We start from the raw sequence: 14,992 nt of genomic DNA, 5'->3' as shown, positions 1-14,992 counted from the left end.
ACGTCGATTATCCGGGGACGGATTAACCGGCGGACGGCTTAACCGTACGCATGAATTTGACAGTTTCAATCGTCGCGAACATTTTCAGTGATAGTGATGTTGATAAAAAAAAATATTGTGCAGCATTATCTAGTGACATGTTCGAACTTCATTTTTGTTCAATAGCAATTGGTAAAGCTATACAGTGGAGCGCCGTTTATCCGGGTACCTTTTATCCGGCTATCACGTTTATCCGTGCTGTTGAGAAATGACAGTTCAATACAAAGGTGACATTGCGTTCTGAGGAGGATATTTGAAAAAACGGTTATCATAACAAAAACCACTATAATTCATAGCAAATTTCAAATATTCTCATTGGAAAAACATCAAGTTAATAAAAAAATTCTGATTTATATAAAAACATAAGATAAATTTCAAACAAAAAGCAAGAATTTGTGCTTAAATATATTCATTAACTCATTATCCATGTTATTCGCAAATCAGGGCGGGGTCAAGTCCCGATAAGCCCAGATAAACGGCGGTCCACTGTAGTTTATTGGTTAAAAAATATTCTAATTATGAATTAATTGGTTTAAAGTGAATTGTTGGTATAAACAGTGAATTTTATAATTTTTGTAATATTTTTTCAAAAATATTCAACTAGGCTATACATATTACTCATAAAAAATCTAATTTCACCACACCTACCGAAACCAACCGAAAATTTTGTTTTTTTTTGTTTCTTCCACGGAATTTCGTTGGAATCGTGTGTACACGGCCAATATACAACTGTCTTGTTGAATCGCCGTCAAACGTCGTCTGTCAAAAAAGCGCCCGGTACTGCCAACCTGAAGACATGACAACCCTGCCCGAAACGTCAAGAGCCCTTCTTTTGGATTGTTCTTCCACATTGAACGATCTGCCGCGTGTTGTGCTCCGATAAAATGTAAGAAATTTTCTGTGGAAAAGTGTTTTCCCTGCCCAAATTTTGCATCGCCAATTGCTGTGTGCAGTCGCTGGAACACGAAACTAGTGCCGAAAGTCCAATGCGCATCATGGTGTGTCCGTAATGTCGGTTCGAAAGTGTGATGTTTACTCCTCACCACCGGACACCGCCGACCAACCACCATCGTGTGTGCATGGTGTGCTTGTTGTGTGCCGTTCACCCAAGTGACCGATTGGATTGGTGCAGCTTGGCAATGCATTGGAAGCGGTTCCTAGTTTCGGTCCTGCAACTGCTGCTGTACAGCATTGCAACAGAGAAATCGGAACACATCTGGCTCTGTGGAAGATGCAGACGAACGCACTGGGGCGTGCGGTGAAGGATGTGAATTCTAACCTCATTTTTCCGTTCCCGTTCCCGCTTTGATATGTTTTCCTTTCAGAAGCAAAAATGGCCGTGCGACCAGCGTATAAGCCGAAGATTGTGAAGAAGCGGACGAAGAAGTTCATCCGCCACCAGTCGGATCGCTATGATAAACTCGCTGTAAGTAGCCTTAGCCCGCATACGCCGTCCGGATGATTCTCCAGTTGCTGCGTACCTGTGATAGTTGTTAATGTTGTGTCTTTTGCTTTCTTCCGTTCTCTCGCTCGATCGTGCTTGCTGTAGCCCAACTGGCGCCGGCCGAAAGGTATTGACAATCGGGTGCGCCGTCGCTTCAAGGGACAGTACCTGATGCCGAACATCGGTTACGGTTCGAAGAAGTCCACCCGCCATATGCTGCCGACCGGATTCAAGAAGTTCCTGGTCCACAACGTCCGCGAGCTGGAGGTGCTGATGATGCAGAACCGTGTGTACTGTGCCGAGATCGCGCACGCCGTGTCGTCCAAGAAGCGCAAGGCTATCGTCGAGCGTGCCAAGCAGCTCGCCATTGCCGTGACGAACCCGAACGCCCGGCTGCGCGCCCAGGAGATGGAGTAAGCCCTGGTGCAAGAGAGGTTGGGGCTGGAGGTGTCCCTCCCTTGCTGGAGGTGCATCTTCTCTTCTTCTGTACACTTGGGCCGTCTGTCTGCGGAGTGGAGCTATACCGTGTTTTGGTGTTGGCGGATCTTTAATTATACTTTCTATGGAAGAAAGGATCCGTTTTGAGGAGTAATAATAAGAGATATTACGCTTAAAACGGCAAATTTGCGTGTTTTATTGAGGCGGGGAAAACGGGACGTGAAGAAGTGAAAGAACGGCAAGTAAATGCATACCGGATGCGCATAAGCTCAGGGCCCAGTGGGTTCTTTTCGGTTGCGTGGTGTAGGCCGGCATGACTACGTAGGCCACCAGGCCAAACGAGAAGGTGTACTATCGCTCGTTATTCGATCAACTGATGGTTATTTATCGTACGGAAACCATCGATTGTCATCAAAATTCGTTTTATCAGCCAAGCAACTCTTTCACTTCCGTGCCGTCATTGTGCTACATATATTTGTACCTTAACATTACACAAACACACACATACACTCTTCTTAAATAAATCTCGTCATCGATTTGTCGCGGTTGTTCGAAAAATCTAACGCTTAACTGCCCACCAGTCCGAGATAATCGTCCATCAACGTGCCGATCGCAAACTGAAAACGAACAAGAACACAATTAATCTCCCAACCCTCACCACAAAGGGTCCATTGCACTTCACCCCAATACTCACAATACCGGTGGCATCGACACGCGTTCCGACGATCTTGAGCCGTATCTTGTCCTCGGCCGCAATTACGCTCTCACCATTTATCGCCCGATAGCACGGCGGGGCCCCGTTCGGGCAGAACTGCATGTCGGCCGGGATCGAGTGGTGCGAGATGAAGCAGGACAGTGGGCCAATCTCCGCAAACATGCCCACCTTGTTCACCTGCTTGACGGTCGCATCCAGCACCTCGCCCTTGAACGGCCGGAACACGATCGCCTTGTACTTGACCGGGTACACCACAAAGCCCTGGCCCGGCTGTATCGTGCCGGATCCGATATCGTCGATAGTGGTGACGGCAATCACAAACCCGTACTTGCCGGTACACGTACCCTCGACCTCGGTGTACAGCTTTTGCTTGACCGTTTCGATTAGCTGCGGCCCGAAGTACCGTGGGTGCAGCAGGATTTCATGCTCCAAGGATATCTGCAGCAAAAGGCGAGCCCCGAGTACGGCGCGAGAACGAGAGGGAACAAATGACCAACGGGCATCACCCAAACCGTTACAGACAGCGTTCTGCTTTACTTACGTGATAAAACATTCTGCGGTGGCAAGGGGCACAAATCTGGAAAACAGCAGGACGGGCTTCCTTTTTGGTTTATGTTTTGAAACCCACGGAAACCGCTTCAGTTTGACAAGCGGCAATGGAACGTAAATACACGCCGCTGCCGCCTTCGATGTTTTGGCAGTGTTGCCAAGAGCTGCTGTATGTGTGTCTCCACCGATGCCGTCGACGGACAGGCTGTAGCACTGTATACACGGTATGCTTTTTTAAACAGGGGGCACAAAACGGTTAGAAACTAGTTTCGCGTGTCTGCTAATTAACTTCCGCTTGGATTTCAAATTTGAAAGCGGTTTATTGTAATAAAACTATTGCAAAATGATACTATAGAAACTATTTCTGATTCTATTCGGGTAGCGATTCGAGTGTGGGAAAAGTACCACTCGAGCCGGACCATGCAGATGATGTACTTCTTACAAGCTCTGTGTTCTAGCCATGCTTTTGAATTAACTGTAATAATCATCAGTCTAATATTTCAAACATTAATTAACGATTTCTGATTTAAATTACATCCGACGATCAAACCCACGTGTGTCTCTACCGGACCACCGGTGTGTTCGGATTGTATGTTCAACCGTCCAACCTTCACAAAGCGCCCGCACTAAACAGAATGGAATTTGTTTTTATTCAGTTTTGCTAGTGTGTATAGTTGCAGAGGCATATACATATAGTACTTGTGTGTACAGTTTTGTCTCTTTGTCTGTATATTTGATTTTCCGTTCCTCCAGCGTTCGACTCCAGCGTTTGGTTTAGAAGGCAGAGAAGCACTTAAATATTTGAACTCTGTACTTGGTCAATGCGTATTAGCAGCATTAACCGTATTGTTGTTGTAATCATACATCATAAAATACACACTCACACGCACGCACATCTATATATATAAGGTATGGAATAGTCGAATAGTTTACCATCTTCGTCTAGCTACGGGGGTTTTTGGGGTTTGATTGAAGCCATGTTTCACCGATCAGCGATTGGAACTGACCATGATGCAGGCCGGTCAGAACAGAACAAAGAAGCTCTTTTTTTCGGCCGGTTGAACACGAAACGTCGAACCGATTGTACAACACTACAAACACACCATTTCAGTTACACACGTTCAAGTGCTTGATAAAATAAACCGCTTCTTCTTGCTGCTATAAAATAGAGTTAAAAATAATGATATAAAATAGCAAGTCTTGCGACATTTAGGGAGGGGCCGTATTTTAAAAGCTCACATTTACGGTTCTTTCCGTTTCTCCATCGCTGAGCTTCTGCTTTTGCTTGTGCTGAGCAGTCAAAAGTAGCAAGTTTTAATTTGTAATACTGTTATTGCGTACCGAAAGCAAGGAAACGAATCAATAAGCAATCACTGTTTTTTTGTTTTTGGTTAAAAACATAACTAATTAATAAAAATCAACGATATTCTCATGCTGTAACAACTTAAACAAAACGGGGGAGACTGGGGAAGGTAAAATATCTTACGCTAAAAACAAAAAACAAATAGACAGATTGTGAGAGGATGTGACCAACAGCACGGGACAAAAGTATTCGTCCTCGCTGGTACAGAAATTCAAAGCAAATGTTAAAAATTAGCTAGCCCGCTACACAAACACACTCACACACTCATTGCTACTTAAAAACGAAAAGAAAGAATAAAACATAGGATTAATCTCACATTGCACAGGCAGCGGGGATACAGGGGCGGACAGTCACGAGGCAAACCGGCCAGCCGAACGGACAGTTAGAGATCCCACGAGAAGAGATGATGCTTCACCAGCATATCGCGCACACCGTCCTTGAGCGGTTGGCTTTGGACGGCTTCCCGCTTCGCCGGCAGCTCCCAGTTCGGGTTCAGGTTGAAGGCAAACTGCGACAGCAGCCGCAGCTCGCACTTGATCTGCACCCAGCCGGGCGAGTAGACGAAGCTCCACGGCTGGTACCACTTCTGCACGATCTCGGTGCAGCTGCAGAGCGCCTCCAGCCACAGGTGCAGCACCTGCTCGTTCAGCCCGAGACAGATCAGCGACCGCAGCTTCACGTCCATCTGTGCGTGGGCTGCATCGTGGCTCTGGTTGACCGACTGCACGCAGCGGTACAGCAGCTCCTCGGGCGTCAGCACCTTCCCGTCCTCATCCAGCCGGTACGTTTTGCACAGCACCAGGCGCGAGTACACCGACTCAAAGTCCTTCTCGACCTCGCGCGTCGCCGCCTCCTCGATGAACAGCCACGGGTGGCACGGGCCGCCGAGGAACGAGGGCCGCTTCATGCCATGCTCCAGCACCTGCTTGATCGTGGGGGCCAGCGTACCGCGCACCAGATCCGTCACCGTCTCCGAGATTGCGTCGTCCCCGGCGCAGCTGTACTGCTTGCTCCGCTCGTCCAGCAGCTCCACGAACTTGGCCGGAAACCAGCCGCGCAGCCCGTTCAGCTCACCCACCCAGCAGTGCTCGTCCTTCTGGCTCACGATCGTGATGATGTCGTTCTTCCGGAAGCCCAGCTCGTCGTCGTCGTGCCGCTCGAAGTCGTGCAGCGCCTTCGCCCGCCGGCTGCGCGTCCGCGACACGTTGATGTAGTTCTCGTGGTCCTTCGCGTGACTGTCCATGCCGTAGTCCGCGACGAGCTTGATGTGTGCCGCCAGCTTCGGCTCGATGGCGAGAAAGTGGCGGGCCACCTTCAGGATCGCTTCGCGCAAATCCACCAGCTGCTCGGTCGTGCGTATGTTTTTGCACTTCAGCTCGTCCTCCCCTTCGGCCCCGCTGCCGAACAGGATCGTCTGCAGCATGGATTTGGACTTTTTCATCTGGCGGCGGGCGAGCTGCTGCTTGGGCAGGTTCGCTGCCGCCTCCGGATTGCCCACCAGCCCGCCCTGGTCCGCCATCAGGTAGGCGAGATGGCGCCGGCGGTGCGTTTCAATCACCATCGGCGACAGCGAGCCACCGACCTCGAGCGACACCGCAAACAGATGCTCCACGTCGTCGATGTCGCCCGGCAGGTCGGACAGCGAGTTGAAGATTTGGGCCGAATTTTCCAAATTTTTCACGCTCGGTTCTTTGATCTTCAGCAGGCCCAGCGTCAGCTGGAACAGCACGATCGAGCCGTCGTAAAAGAACCAGTCCCAGATGCGCAGCAGTATCTTCATGTGCACGACGCTCGCGAACAGCGTCAGAAACCAGTGCAGCGTAATGAGCGACAGCTCGATGTCGTGGCTTTTCAGCGTGTCGTCCACCGCCGACAGATAGTTCCCGATCAGCGTCTGCATGACGCGCTGGTCGGCCTGGATGCCGAGCAGCGTGGAGGAGTAGTAGGACGCGGGCAGCAGGTCTTCCACGATCGTGGCCATCATCCAGAAGGCATCCTCTTCCTCGAGCAGCAGCAGCAGCGAGGCGGCAATGACGCCCGTCCCCTGGCAGTAACCGATGTCCGGATAGAGCCAGGCGATGCCGCGCAGAATGCGGCGCAACCGCGGCACACCGGTCCCGTTGAGCGAGCTGAAGCACGCGTTCGTGGGCATGATGCGCAGCAGATCCTTCTCGATCTGCTTCGACGTCATGAGCTGATCGTTCGAGGAGGCTTTCACGATATCCTGGTAGCTCGTTTCGGACTTGAGCTTCTTCTGCAGCGCCCCGGACAGCCGCATCCACATCTGGGGACGCAGCGAGTGCGGAATGCCGGCGCGCACCATCGAGCGGAGCTTTTCCGTGCGGGGCAGCACCACGTCTACGCTTTCCCACGTCAGCTCGGTCGCTTCCTTGTTGTGCGAAAACTCCAGATGGGCAATCCACTGCAGCCGCTGGGCCGGATCTTCGATGAACGGTATGCTCAGCAGCTTGTTCGAGCTCTGCTCCGGACCATCCTCTTCCTCCACCCGGAACCCGAACTCGTCGAACCGATAGTCGGGCTGGTGGTTCGGCGGTTCGTCCGGATCCGGTTGGCCCAGCTTCGCCAGTATGTCCTGCGGCCACATCGAGGGCGTGAGGGCGGAAAATGGACCACCCGCGGTAGGGCGAACGCCTTCCGCGATGTGAAGTCCTCCGAGGGCCAGCTCCACCATGTCGGTGTCGTCTTCCGAGTTGGCCGTCTCGAGCTTTCGCTGCGGGAAATGAAACGAACAACATCAATTTCAGATAAGACAGATCAGTCCATTGTGCTAGTGTAGTGTAGCCGTACCATATGTTCCTCTCTGCCAACGTAGCCTTCATGGTCGCGTGAACTGAAAAACGACATTGTTTTCACGCAGCTGTGAGGAGGGTTTTCCACGGACACGCACTCGATGTTGGACGCAGTAGCCTCGGGAGCCAAAAACGCTGCGGTTCCCAGAGGGTTTCGTCGCGCTAGGTCGGAGAAAATTGCACCAAAACACTACGCTATGCACATACGGAACGAGTACATTACACCAATTTCTCACCCTTTTCCACCAACCCTCCCACGACGACGACGACTACGACAGCAGCAGCAGATTCAAAACAATGTTCTTCAACCTACATCCAGGGGCTAGCAACATTGGTTTGCGGGTAACGGGGGAAAACCTGTAATTATACCAAGCTGGGGACATTTGCTTGAAAATGAAGTTAACCACGAACAGCAAATTATTAGAAACTACACTTATGTCTGCTGAAAACACTAAATAAACGCACAAAACGTGACTATTTTCTTTAAAATGGTGAATATCGGTAAAAAGTGATGTTGCACACCTCTGATCCTTGGACGGTGCCTAGTGGTTGGATATGCCCGGTTGACAGTTTTCCCATTTTACATTGGCAAAACAATTTTTCGAACATGGTTTTCAAAATACAGTGGGAAATCCCAGCAAAAATCGATTTTATGGTTTGAAATAGTTTGAATAGATTTCCAAAACAAATGAATAAATATTTCAGAAAATGATTCTTGTCAATGGCTACCAAAAAATATCATATTCGAGGCAACCGGGCTACTCGGGAAGCCAGCGTCTTTGGAGGCTCATGACTTTTCAATGCGTAATCATTTGTCGATGCAATATTCTGAAGAAAATTGAATAAACTAAATCAGTTTCTATAACTGTGCATAGATTGGTTCAACACGTTTTCAGTGCTTTACTAAATTTTCACAGCAAAGTGGCTCTAGTGGTTTTGAGAAATGTATATTAAACGTCTTGCATATTTTTTATGATTTTTTTTACTGTACGTAAAAAGATAAAGAAGTTTCGATTTGAATAAAAAGTTTTTATTAAACTGATAAAAAACAGGTTAATTCCAATTACCGCAAATCCACTAAACGGCAACTAAACGGGTTCTAAACGGCTCAAGCTCTCATATTAAAAGGAATCTAAAAAGACTTCGTTTAGCAGACGGTAAACGACTGATGCATTCTGAAAATAGCAAAAAGCTGGTGGCGCCATCTGTTGGTGGTATAACCACACAGTGGAGTTTTCTTCGCTTTGAGAGCGTTCATCTTGTATTGTATCATGGTTTGGATTGTATGGGATTGAAGTTATGCATCGCTAGAACTTAAACCGCGATACGATTGTTTATATACTAAAACTCCAATGTAAACCACCAGCACTGAAGCTGGTGTTTCAGTGACAGTCGTTGAAGTTGATACCCATGTATCTCATCACACGACAATTCATATAGATTTTTGCTCGGAATGTTTGAAGCGTATATATACTATGATTAGATGAAGTTAGGCAAAACACATTGCAAGAAAAAGACAGCAATAATATAACGATGAATTATAAAACACCAGCTATGGAGCAAATCAACGAAGCTACCAAGCTTTTTTTCTATGGATATATTTGATTTTCCAGTCATTTAAGCTCACTATGTGGCGCTTGGGAACCCACTGTAAAGCCACTTTAAACCCTCGTGGGTTAATGGTGGTCGATTCAGTCGTTAACCCACCAAATTTTACAACAATCAGAGCTGTCAGTTTCGATAAGATGTATTGACCTTGCCCTCAATTATCCCACCTTTTCCAAACATGGTTCACCAAAAACCTTCGCAGGGCTGGTCGCATTTGATCCCAATACCTTAGCGCTAGGATGGTTCACGAGCTCGCAACGATTTGCTTGTCGGGCCCTGTTTCGATGTTCGAATCCGGCATGTTCGGCGTTGCTCGTCGGGCGGCCGGAGGGCGCGCGTTTACATCAACCCGCCCCGGGTTGAATACTTGTGCTACCGAGCCGCGCCATCTTGTTGAGAAAGATATACACACGGACGCGAATCGTGAGCAGTACCTCCGGACCGTGGAAGATTGCGCGAAGAAAAGCGGTGGCCGAGCCTGCTGTGTGCTGGAATTGTTATTCCAGTGAAGATTTAGTGAAACCGCTTGTGGAAAGCCAACAAGCAACCCGACTGACAAGTGTAAGTGAGTGGGATTAGCAGCGGCACCACCAGCAGCACCAGCAGTAGCAGCAGCAGCAGTGGCAGCAGCGTGCCGAAAATTTTCACCCCGCAGAACTAGCACATCCCGTTCAGCTCTTTTTTTTCATCACTTTTCCTCGTTCTATTGGCTGCTGCTAGCCTGCCTGGCTGCCCGTCTGTCTTCCCGTCTGGTCCTGTGCAGCAGGGTAATGTTTGCAAGAATATGATGTTGTGACGACGGTGCGAGGAGTGCGTGTGTGTGTGTGTCTGCACATGTGTGCACGTCGGTGTTAGTGAGAAGAGAAAGGGCTTCATCATCACTGCTGCCCTGTGTACGGTGCGCGCTTGTGTGCGCGCGTGTGTGTGCGTCAAATTTGGATGCTGGTGGATAAGCCCGTCCACGCTCCGTGTGTGTTGCACAGGCCGCGGCAGTGAAGTGAAGTAAAACAAAGTTTGTCCGTGGCACCGCACACAATTGGCCCTGCGAAAATTACTTACCAACCAACGGTACACGTACGGCGAGGAACAGAAAACAAGAAAAACAACAACGGAAGAAACAAACGCATGTGAAGCCTTGTACCGGACAGGGGGGCGGTCCAAGCAAGCCGTCGTCATTTGCCCCCGTTCAGGAAGGATGGGGAGAGGGTGCTTTTTTTTGCACACATCGTGAACATTCCGCATCGCACCGTGGGATGTCATTGGGTGTGTGTGCGTGTCTGGTGCGCCCAAGTGAATGGTTAGTATTGGAAAACGGCGAAAATCGAATCCATTTTTCTTAAATTAAATAGTTTGCAAAGGGAAACGGCAGTGCGTGTGTGTGTATAGGTGTGTATGTGTTGCTTGCATTTTACGTTGCGTTGGGCAAGTGCTGTCAAGGGGCGGGGGAAAAGGGTTGAGGGAAGAAAGCGACTGCTGCTATGACAGATGTGGAAAAAAGCAATACGTTTTTTTTTTAATTTTTGCGGTGGGCTCAAACACAGCAACGTGTGCGTGAAATGTGTGTGTGTGAGTGTGTGTGAGTGCGTGAAGAAAATGCAATTTCAACTGTCCATCGTGAGGCGAAGTGTCCCACAGTATGTTTCGGTCAGTTCAGTTCACTTCCCCCGCCCCTCACCCCTCTGGGGGAGGAAGTAGCGAACGAAAAAGAAAAAAAATAGCCAATGCGTTGCGTTGATATGTGTACCATGCAAGTGTGTGCGTGTGCGTGTGTAAATATAGGAGCGGAAAGGAGGAGCAGCCGGCGGATGTCTGCTGCTGTGCTGCAGCAGGGAACACAGGGAAGGAAAGGGGTGGGATTTTGACGGTGAGCGCGGCAGCAGCAGCAGCAAGAGCGTGTGTGCGCACGCTTGCCGTCTGTCGGGTGCTCTCTCTCTCTCTCACAGACACACACATACACTCTCTTGCTCGCTCGCGCTCACTCTCTTGGGTGTGTGTGTGCTCAGTAAAAACCAACTGTAGCGAATTTCCTCCCCCCCCCATCCCCCCATTCCTGTCGGTGCTACACACTGCGCCACACGTATAAGAAAAAAGAAGAAGACAGCGAACGGCCCTCTTATCCGGCGCCCTTTCGTTTGCATCACCTTCGCTTGGGTTGGGTGTGGGATGGACGGTGGTATTGCTGGAGGGTGGTTTTTTTTTTGTTGCCGTTGTTTCGGTATGGAGACGGCGGCTGTCATCGTGCAGCCACAGGCCGCAGCGTCGACAAAACACCGAAACACGACGACGGTCTCTTGTGTGACAGAGCGTTTGCGGGTTGTTATTATTGTTGCCGCTGAGAAGCCACCTACGGCTTTCACGAGCGAGAAGGAAACAAACCGAGAAAGAGAGAGAAATAGAGGAAGAGAGTGAGATAGAGAGAAAAGGAGCGAGATATAGCAATGTGCAGATTGCGTTGTGGAAGCAAGGATTGATCGTGGGACGGGAAGGTGCGTTCGTTGCACCCGCGCATCGGATTTTCGTCGAAGCCACCAGTGCTGAGTGCATCCGGACGTCCGGTGGCGTTGTGTGAGTGTGTGTGTCCGCAGCAATTTCGATAGCAAACACATACAAACACAAACACAGCATGCAATGGTGTCTGCGATCGCAATCGCAATGATTTGCTGGAAAGCTCCGAACATCGCTCCACTGTCGTTGTGTGTGTATGTGTGTATGTGTGTGGTGCACGATCCCACGGCCGTATGTGTGTGTGTGTGTGGGCTCAACGGGCGGCTGCACTCCACCGATGCATTCGATGCAATCATTAAAAGAGGCAACGCAACGCAACAACAGAGAACCGGAACAATGTCTGTTATCTCTTGCTGAGTGTGTGTATGTGTGTGTGTGGTTCGGTTGGTGTATTATATTACGAACCATCGCCAATGAATATTGATTGTTTTTCGATTTACTGTTAAAAAAGCAGCACCTCCCTTCCCCTTCCTTAGCCTTAATCGGCCCAACAGCGAACCGAAACCCAACAGCTGCTGGCTGCTGGCCACCGCTCGGCTCGGGTGGGGAGGGTTTGTTTTCGGTGTTTGGGCTTGGGAAAGTGGGTGGCCCATTTCCCACTGCACGCCTCGCCAAGCCGCCCAGCGAGCCTCGCCGATTTCCCAAGGTCATTTACAAATCAACCCCACCACTCCTCGCTCCTGTGCCTGGCGGAAGGTATTGGACGCGGGTGTGGTAAATTAATTGCGTGAACATTGTGGCCTTCTTCTTCTTCTGATATGCGGTGCAGCACTGTGCACTAAGGGGTAACACAGGGGGTAGGGTCTCGGGAAAGAGCGGGGGGGAAAGGAAAGGCGAGTGAGTGGGGTACGGAAAACCCCACTCTTTTTCGCTTTGATGGAAAGTTTTTCGCGCAAACCCGGGGCCGGGGCGGCACATGAAGCGGTACTAAAATAGAACTACCGACGAGAAAGAGGGGTGGGAGACGAAGAGGAACGGTACAAGGCGTCACGCAATGTGAGCTGAGCTCTCGCGGGGTCTAGACCTAAGATCGGAAATGTAGCAGAAAAGCGCTGATGTGAATGTTTGGCTCGGAAAATGTATCTGTAAAAGCTGTTGCAAGCGATACTATTTGTATTTGCCTTTTTTGTATCACAAAACAGTTATTTCGCTTACTGTTCAACAGCGCTTACGAAATGTTAAATCACTAGTGTTTCAGTCAACACTTCGGAAAGAGCTTTCAGTGCTTCTCACATGCTCGAAAAGGTTTGTATTTTTTGTTCAATTGAATATATAAAACATTTCAGTTGCATTTGGTCAATTCATTCAGTGCGAAGCCCCTGCAATCATTCCCCGTTGCCGATTGTGGCCGTTCCACGATTCATTCAGTTTCGCTGCTCGCCCTTTTTTGCTCACGATCTCCACGATCGGTTGGGTCCCCTCTCCTGCCTGGCGCCGCCCTACTGTTAGTGAATGGGACGCGTGGCGCCCCCGATGCCTATTGAAACGTTTTATCTTACCGCAATACATGCAGCGCTGAAGCAATACACGCAAACACAAACGCAGAGTACTGTTTGTATTAAGAGGAAAAGGGTATTGTAGATTCCTTAGTCTTCTTAATTGTTGATTAAATTATTAAAATGTATGTAAAGTTGTGCCATCAACCAAAGCAGTATGTGCCGTTAATATGGAATTGCCCCAAAAAAATTGTATTGTTACGTATCATCGCGAAGAGTTTCCATTTCGCCGGCTGTCAAAGAAAGGCTGTCGCGCCGCGCCTTTTGCGATTGCTCCGTTGATTGCACATTCCAGTTGCACACAACTCCGGCACACACACACACACACAGACGGGTGGAGGGGTTGGTGCGCAAGAGTTGCATTCCTCGCCCCGAACCCCCGGAACACGCTGGGCTGCGATGGAGGCTCTTCTCCCTGGCCATCACCCCCTCGTGGGGGCGTGGAAGCTGTTGGAAGGCAACGCAAACATAGGGAAGAGGAGGCGGGTACGTGCAGAGCGGAATTTATGAAAATCTGGTCCCACTCTCTTGTCCCACCACACTGCGCGGGCCCTCCTCCATCTGCTGCAGCACCATTGTCTCTCTCGCTCTAGTTCGCTCTCGCGCACACTTTCAGACGCCTTCATCTTTCTCTCAGCTGCATTCCCTGCGTGTGTGTGTGTGTGTGCTCGCCGAAACCATGCAAGCAGGATGAAGCATACCTTCCTCCTCCCACACCCCCAACCCCAATCAAAAAGTTTAGGCAGTCGGAGATGGAATTTACACCAGTAGGCCGCGCCAGTCGAACGGAAACTGCACGGAAATTGCAGGGGAAGAAGAAGGCGTGTTGGCTGGGTGGGTGGGTGGATCGGACGAAGGAAAACGGTACCTCTAAGGTGGCTGCTTTTCGGTCTGCGAACTGAAAGGGAAGGAAAGGGAGGGGGGGGGGGTGGCACTATCTTCCAGCTCCGATGTCTTGCCATGGTCTATGGTTCGGTTCGGTAGCGCTGGTGGCGTCTGGCAAAGGCAACCGCGAGATGCAGTTTCTGCCTTTTTATTTTTGCCCATTGTTTGCCTGGTGTGTTGCTGTTGAACTTGCACGATTGCACACTACTACCTGCTTTTTGTGCGTTTTGTTGCGTTTGCTGTGTGCTCATTTTTAGTCGCATCTCTCTCCATTCTCCCTCGCTCTAGTGCGTGCCTTTTATTTTTGGGATTATTACTCTAACCGTCGCTCTAAGCTTTCGTTGGGAGTTTCGCAATGACGGCGCGAGTGGGCAGGCAGGTTTGTGGGTGGGCGCGTGCAGGAACTATATCTGGGAGAGAATGCGTGTGTGTGTTTTGTTGCGGTTGGTGCATGACCGATGATGGGATGCATCAATGATGGGGATATTCGGTTCGGAAGAGTTGGAATCAAGTGTCGTCTGTGTCGTTCAAAAACCAACGGTGTTCAATATTCGCTTCCTGCTCCCCATAATCTCCCACTCGTCAGGCCGTGTAGGCCTCTCGCGGTAGCGGAACCGGAACAGCCCGACCCGAGACCCGGCGACGATGACGACAGCGTGCGGCGATGGCTCCTTTCCAAATGATCCGTGTAACAGGTCATTCGAGAATGTGTTACGCTAGATTAACCTTCGCCAACTGTGTCGGCGAGCAAACCAACAACCCCCGGCTTGCGTTCAGCTGGCGTCCCGGCGTATCCTGCCGTTGTCGGCTCTGCGTTGATGATGATGATGATGTGTCCTTTTTGGACACGCCATTCAAGGCGGCGGGTGTTGCTGCCTCAGTTAAGTTCCGTTTCGGAAGCAAAGCAATTGCTTCGTGTATGGTTGAATGTTAAGCAATGGGATTATTTTGCCGTGACATTTTCTAATTTTTTCGAATGCATTTTTTCATGCAAAAAGCAAGCGTTACAGTGAGAAACGAACCTTCAGGATTGGAGGAAAATTGAGACCATTACTGATCTGCAATCTCTTGTCCAGCACATGTGCTTTCTGTTCATTATTTTTACAAAGTACGCCAGCAAAATGGAAATACCAGTTGGGC

The 14,992-nt window shown here is 49.7% G+C and overlaps 4 protein-coding genes across 13 annotated transcripts in view; 2 read left to right on the top strand and 2 right to left on the bottom strand.

Moving 5' to 3' along the window:
* The first annotated feature begins 775 nt into the window (after nt 1-775).
* On the top strand, nt 776-2,106 carry LOC1281371 (large ribosomal subunit protein eL32). Its single transcript, XM_320915.5, has 3 exons — nt 776-925; nt 1,365-1,465; nt 1,589-2,106. Exons 2-3 carry the CDS (start codon nt 1,373-1,375, stop codon nt 1,898-1,900), a joined length of 405 nt encoding a protein of 134 aa, XP_320915.2. The 5' UTR covers nt 776-925; nt 1,365-1,372; the 3' UTR covers nt 1,901-2,106.
* A 262-nt stretch (nt 2,107-2,368) lies between these two features.
* LOC1281372 (DNA-directed RNA polymerase II subunit RPB7) lies at nt 2,369-3,700 on the bottom strand. 2 transcript variants are annotated; one of them, XM_320916.5, is made up of 3 exons: nt 3,178-3,700; nt 2,616-3,074; nt 2,369-2,538 (listed from the first exon to the last, which is right to left on the bottom strand). In XM_320916.5, the coding sequence occupies exons 1-3, from the start codon at nt 3,187-3,189 to the stop codon at nt 2,488-2,490; spliced, it is 522 nt and encodes a 173-aa protein (XP_320916.2). In that variant the 5' UTR covers nt 3,190-3,700; the 3' UTR covers nt 2,369-2,487. The 2 variants fall into 2 exon arrangements, with proteins under 2 accessions (XP_320916.2, XP_061502271.1); XM_061646287.1 differs by having other exon boundaries at nt 2,369-3,074; nt 3,178-3,446.
* Nucleotides 3,701-3,812: 112 nt separating this feature from the next.
* LOC1281367 (small G protein signaling modulator 3 homolog) lies at nt 3,813-7,811 on the bottom strand. The gene is made up of 2 exons (XM_320917.4): nt 7,357-7,811; nt 3,813-7,279 (listed from the first exon to the last, which is right to left on the bottom strand). Exons 1-2 carry the CDS (start codon nt 7,411-7,413, stop codon nt 4,931-4,933), a joined length of 2,406 nt encoding a protein of 801 aa, XP_320917.3. The 5' UTR covers nt 7,414-7,811; the 3' UTR covers nt 3,813-4,930.
* Nucleotides 7,812-9,324: 1,513 nt separating this feature from the next.
* The window catches only part of LOC1281364 (serine/threonine-protein kinase minibrain), a 54,588-nt gene continuing 48,920 nt past the window's right edge, over nt 9,325-14,992 (top strand). For 4 of the 9 annotated variants that reach the window (XM_003435986.2, XM_061646278.1, XM_061646281.1 and 1 more), the window contains exon 1: nt 9,328-9,527. The gene's annotated coding sequence lies outside the window, so the exon portion shown is untranslated. Of the gene's footprint in view, nt 10,264-14,992 lie in introns of all 9 variants that reach the window. The other 5 variants (XM_061646282.1, XM_061646283.1, XM_061646279.1 and 2 more) reach the window with 3 other exon arrangements.

This window comes from Anopheles gambiae, chromosome 2 (genome assembly GCF_943734735.2).
Source record: "Anopheles gambiae chromosome 2, idAnoGambNW_F1_1, whole genome shotgun sequence".
Classification (NCBI taxonomy): domain Eukaryota; kingdom Metazoa; phylum Arthropoda; class Insecta; order Diptera; family Culicidae; genus Anopheles; species Anopheles gambiae.
Note: the sequence above shows the minus strand (reverse complement) of the source record. Positions and strands in the feature narration are given on the sequence as shown.

What these genes read in the sequence shown, in the direction of transcription:
- LOC1281371 (XM_320915.5), top strand. Translation starts at nt 1,373, where the DNA reads ATGGCCGTGCGACCAGCGTATAAGCCGAAGATTGTGAAGAAGCGGACG. An exon ending in ATCGCTATGATAAACTCGCT is followed by an intron (nt 1,466 to 1,588) that starts GTAAGTAGCCTT and finishes TGCTTGCTGTAG; the next exon opens with CCCAACTGGCGCCGGCCGAA.
- LOC1281367 (XM_320917.4), bottom strand. Translation starts at nt 7,413, where the DNA reads ATGTCGTTTTTCAGTTCACGCGACCATGAAGGCTACGTTGGCAGAGAG. An exon ending in TTGGCAGAGAGGAACATATG is followed by an intron (nt 7,280 to 7,356) that starts GTACGGCTACAC and finishes CATTTCCCGCAG; the next exon opens with CGAAAGCTCGAGACGGCCAA.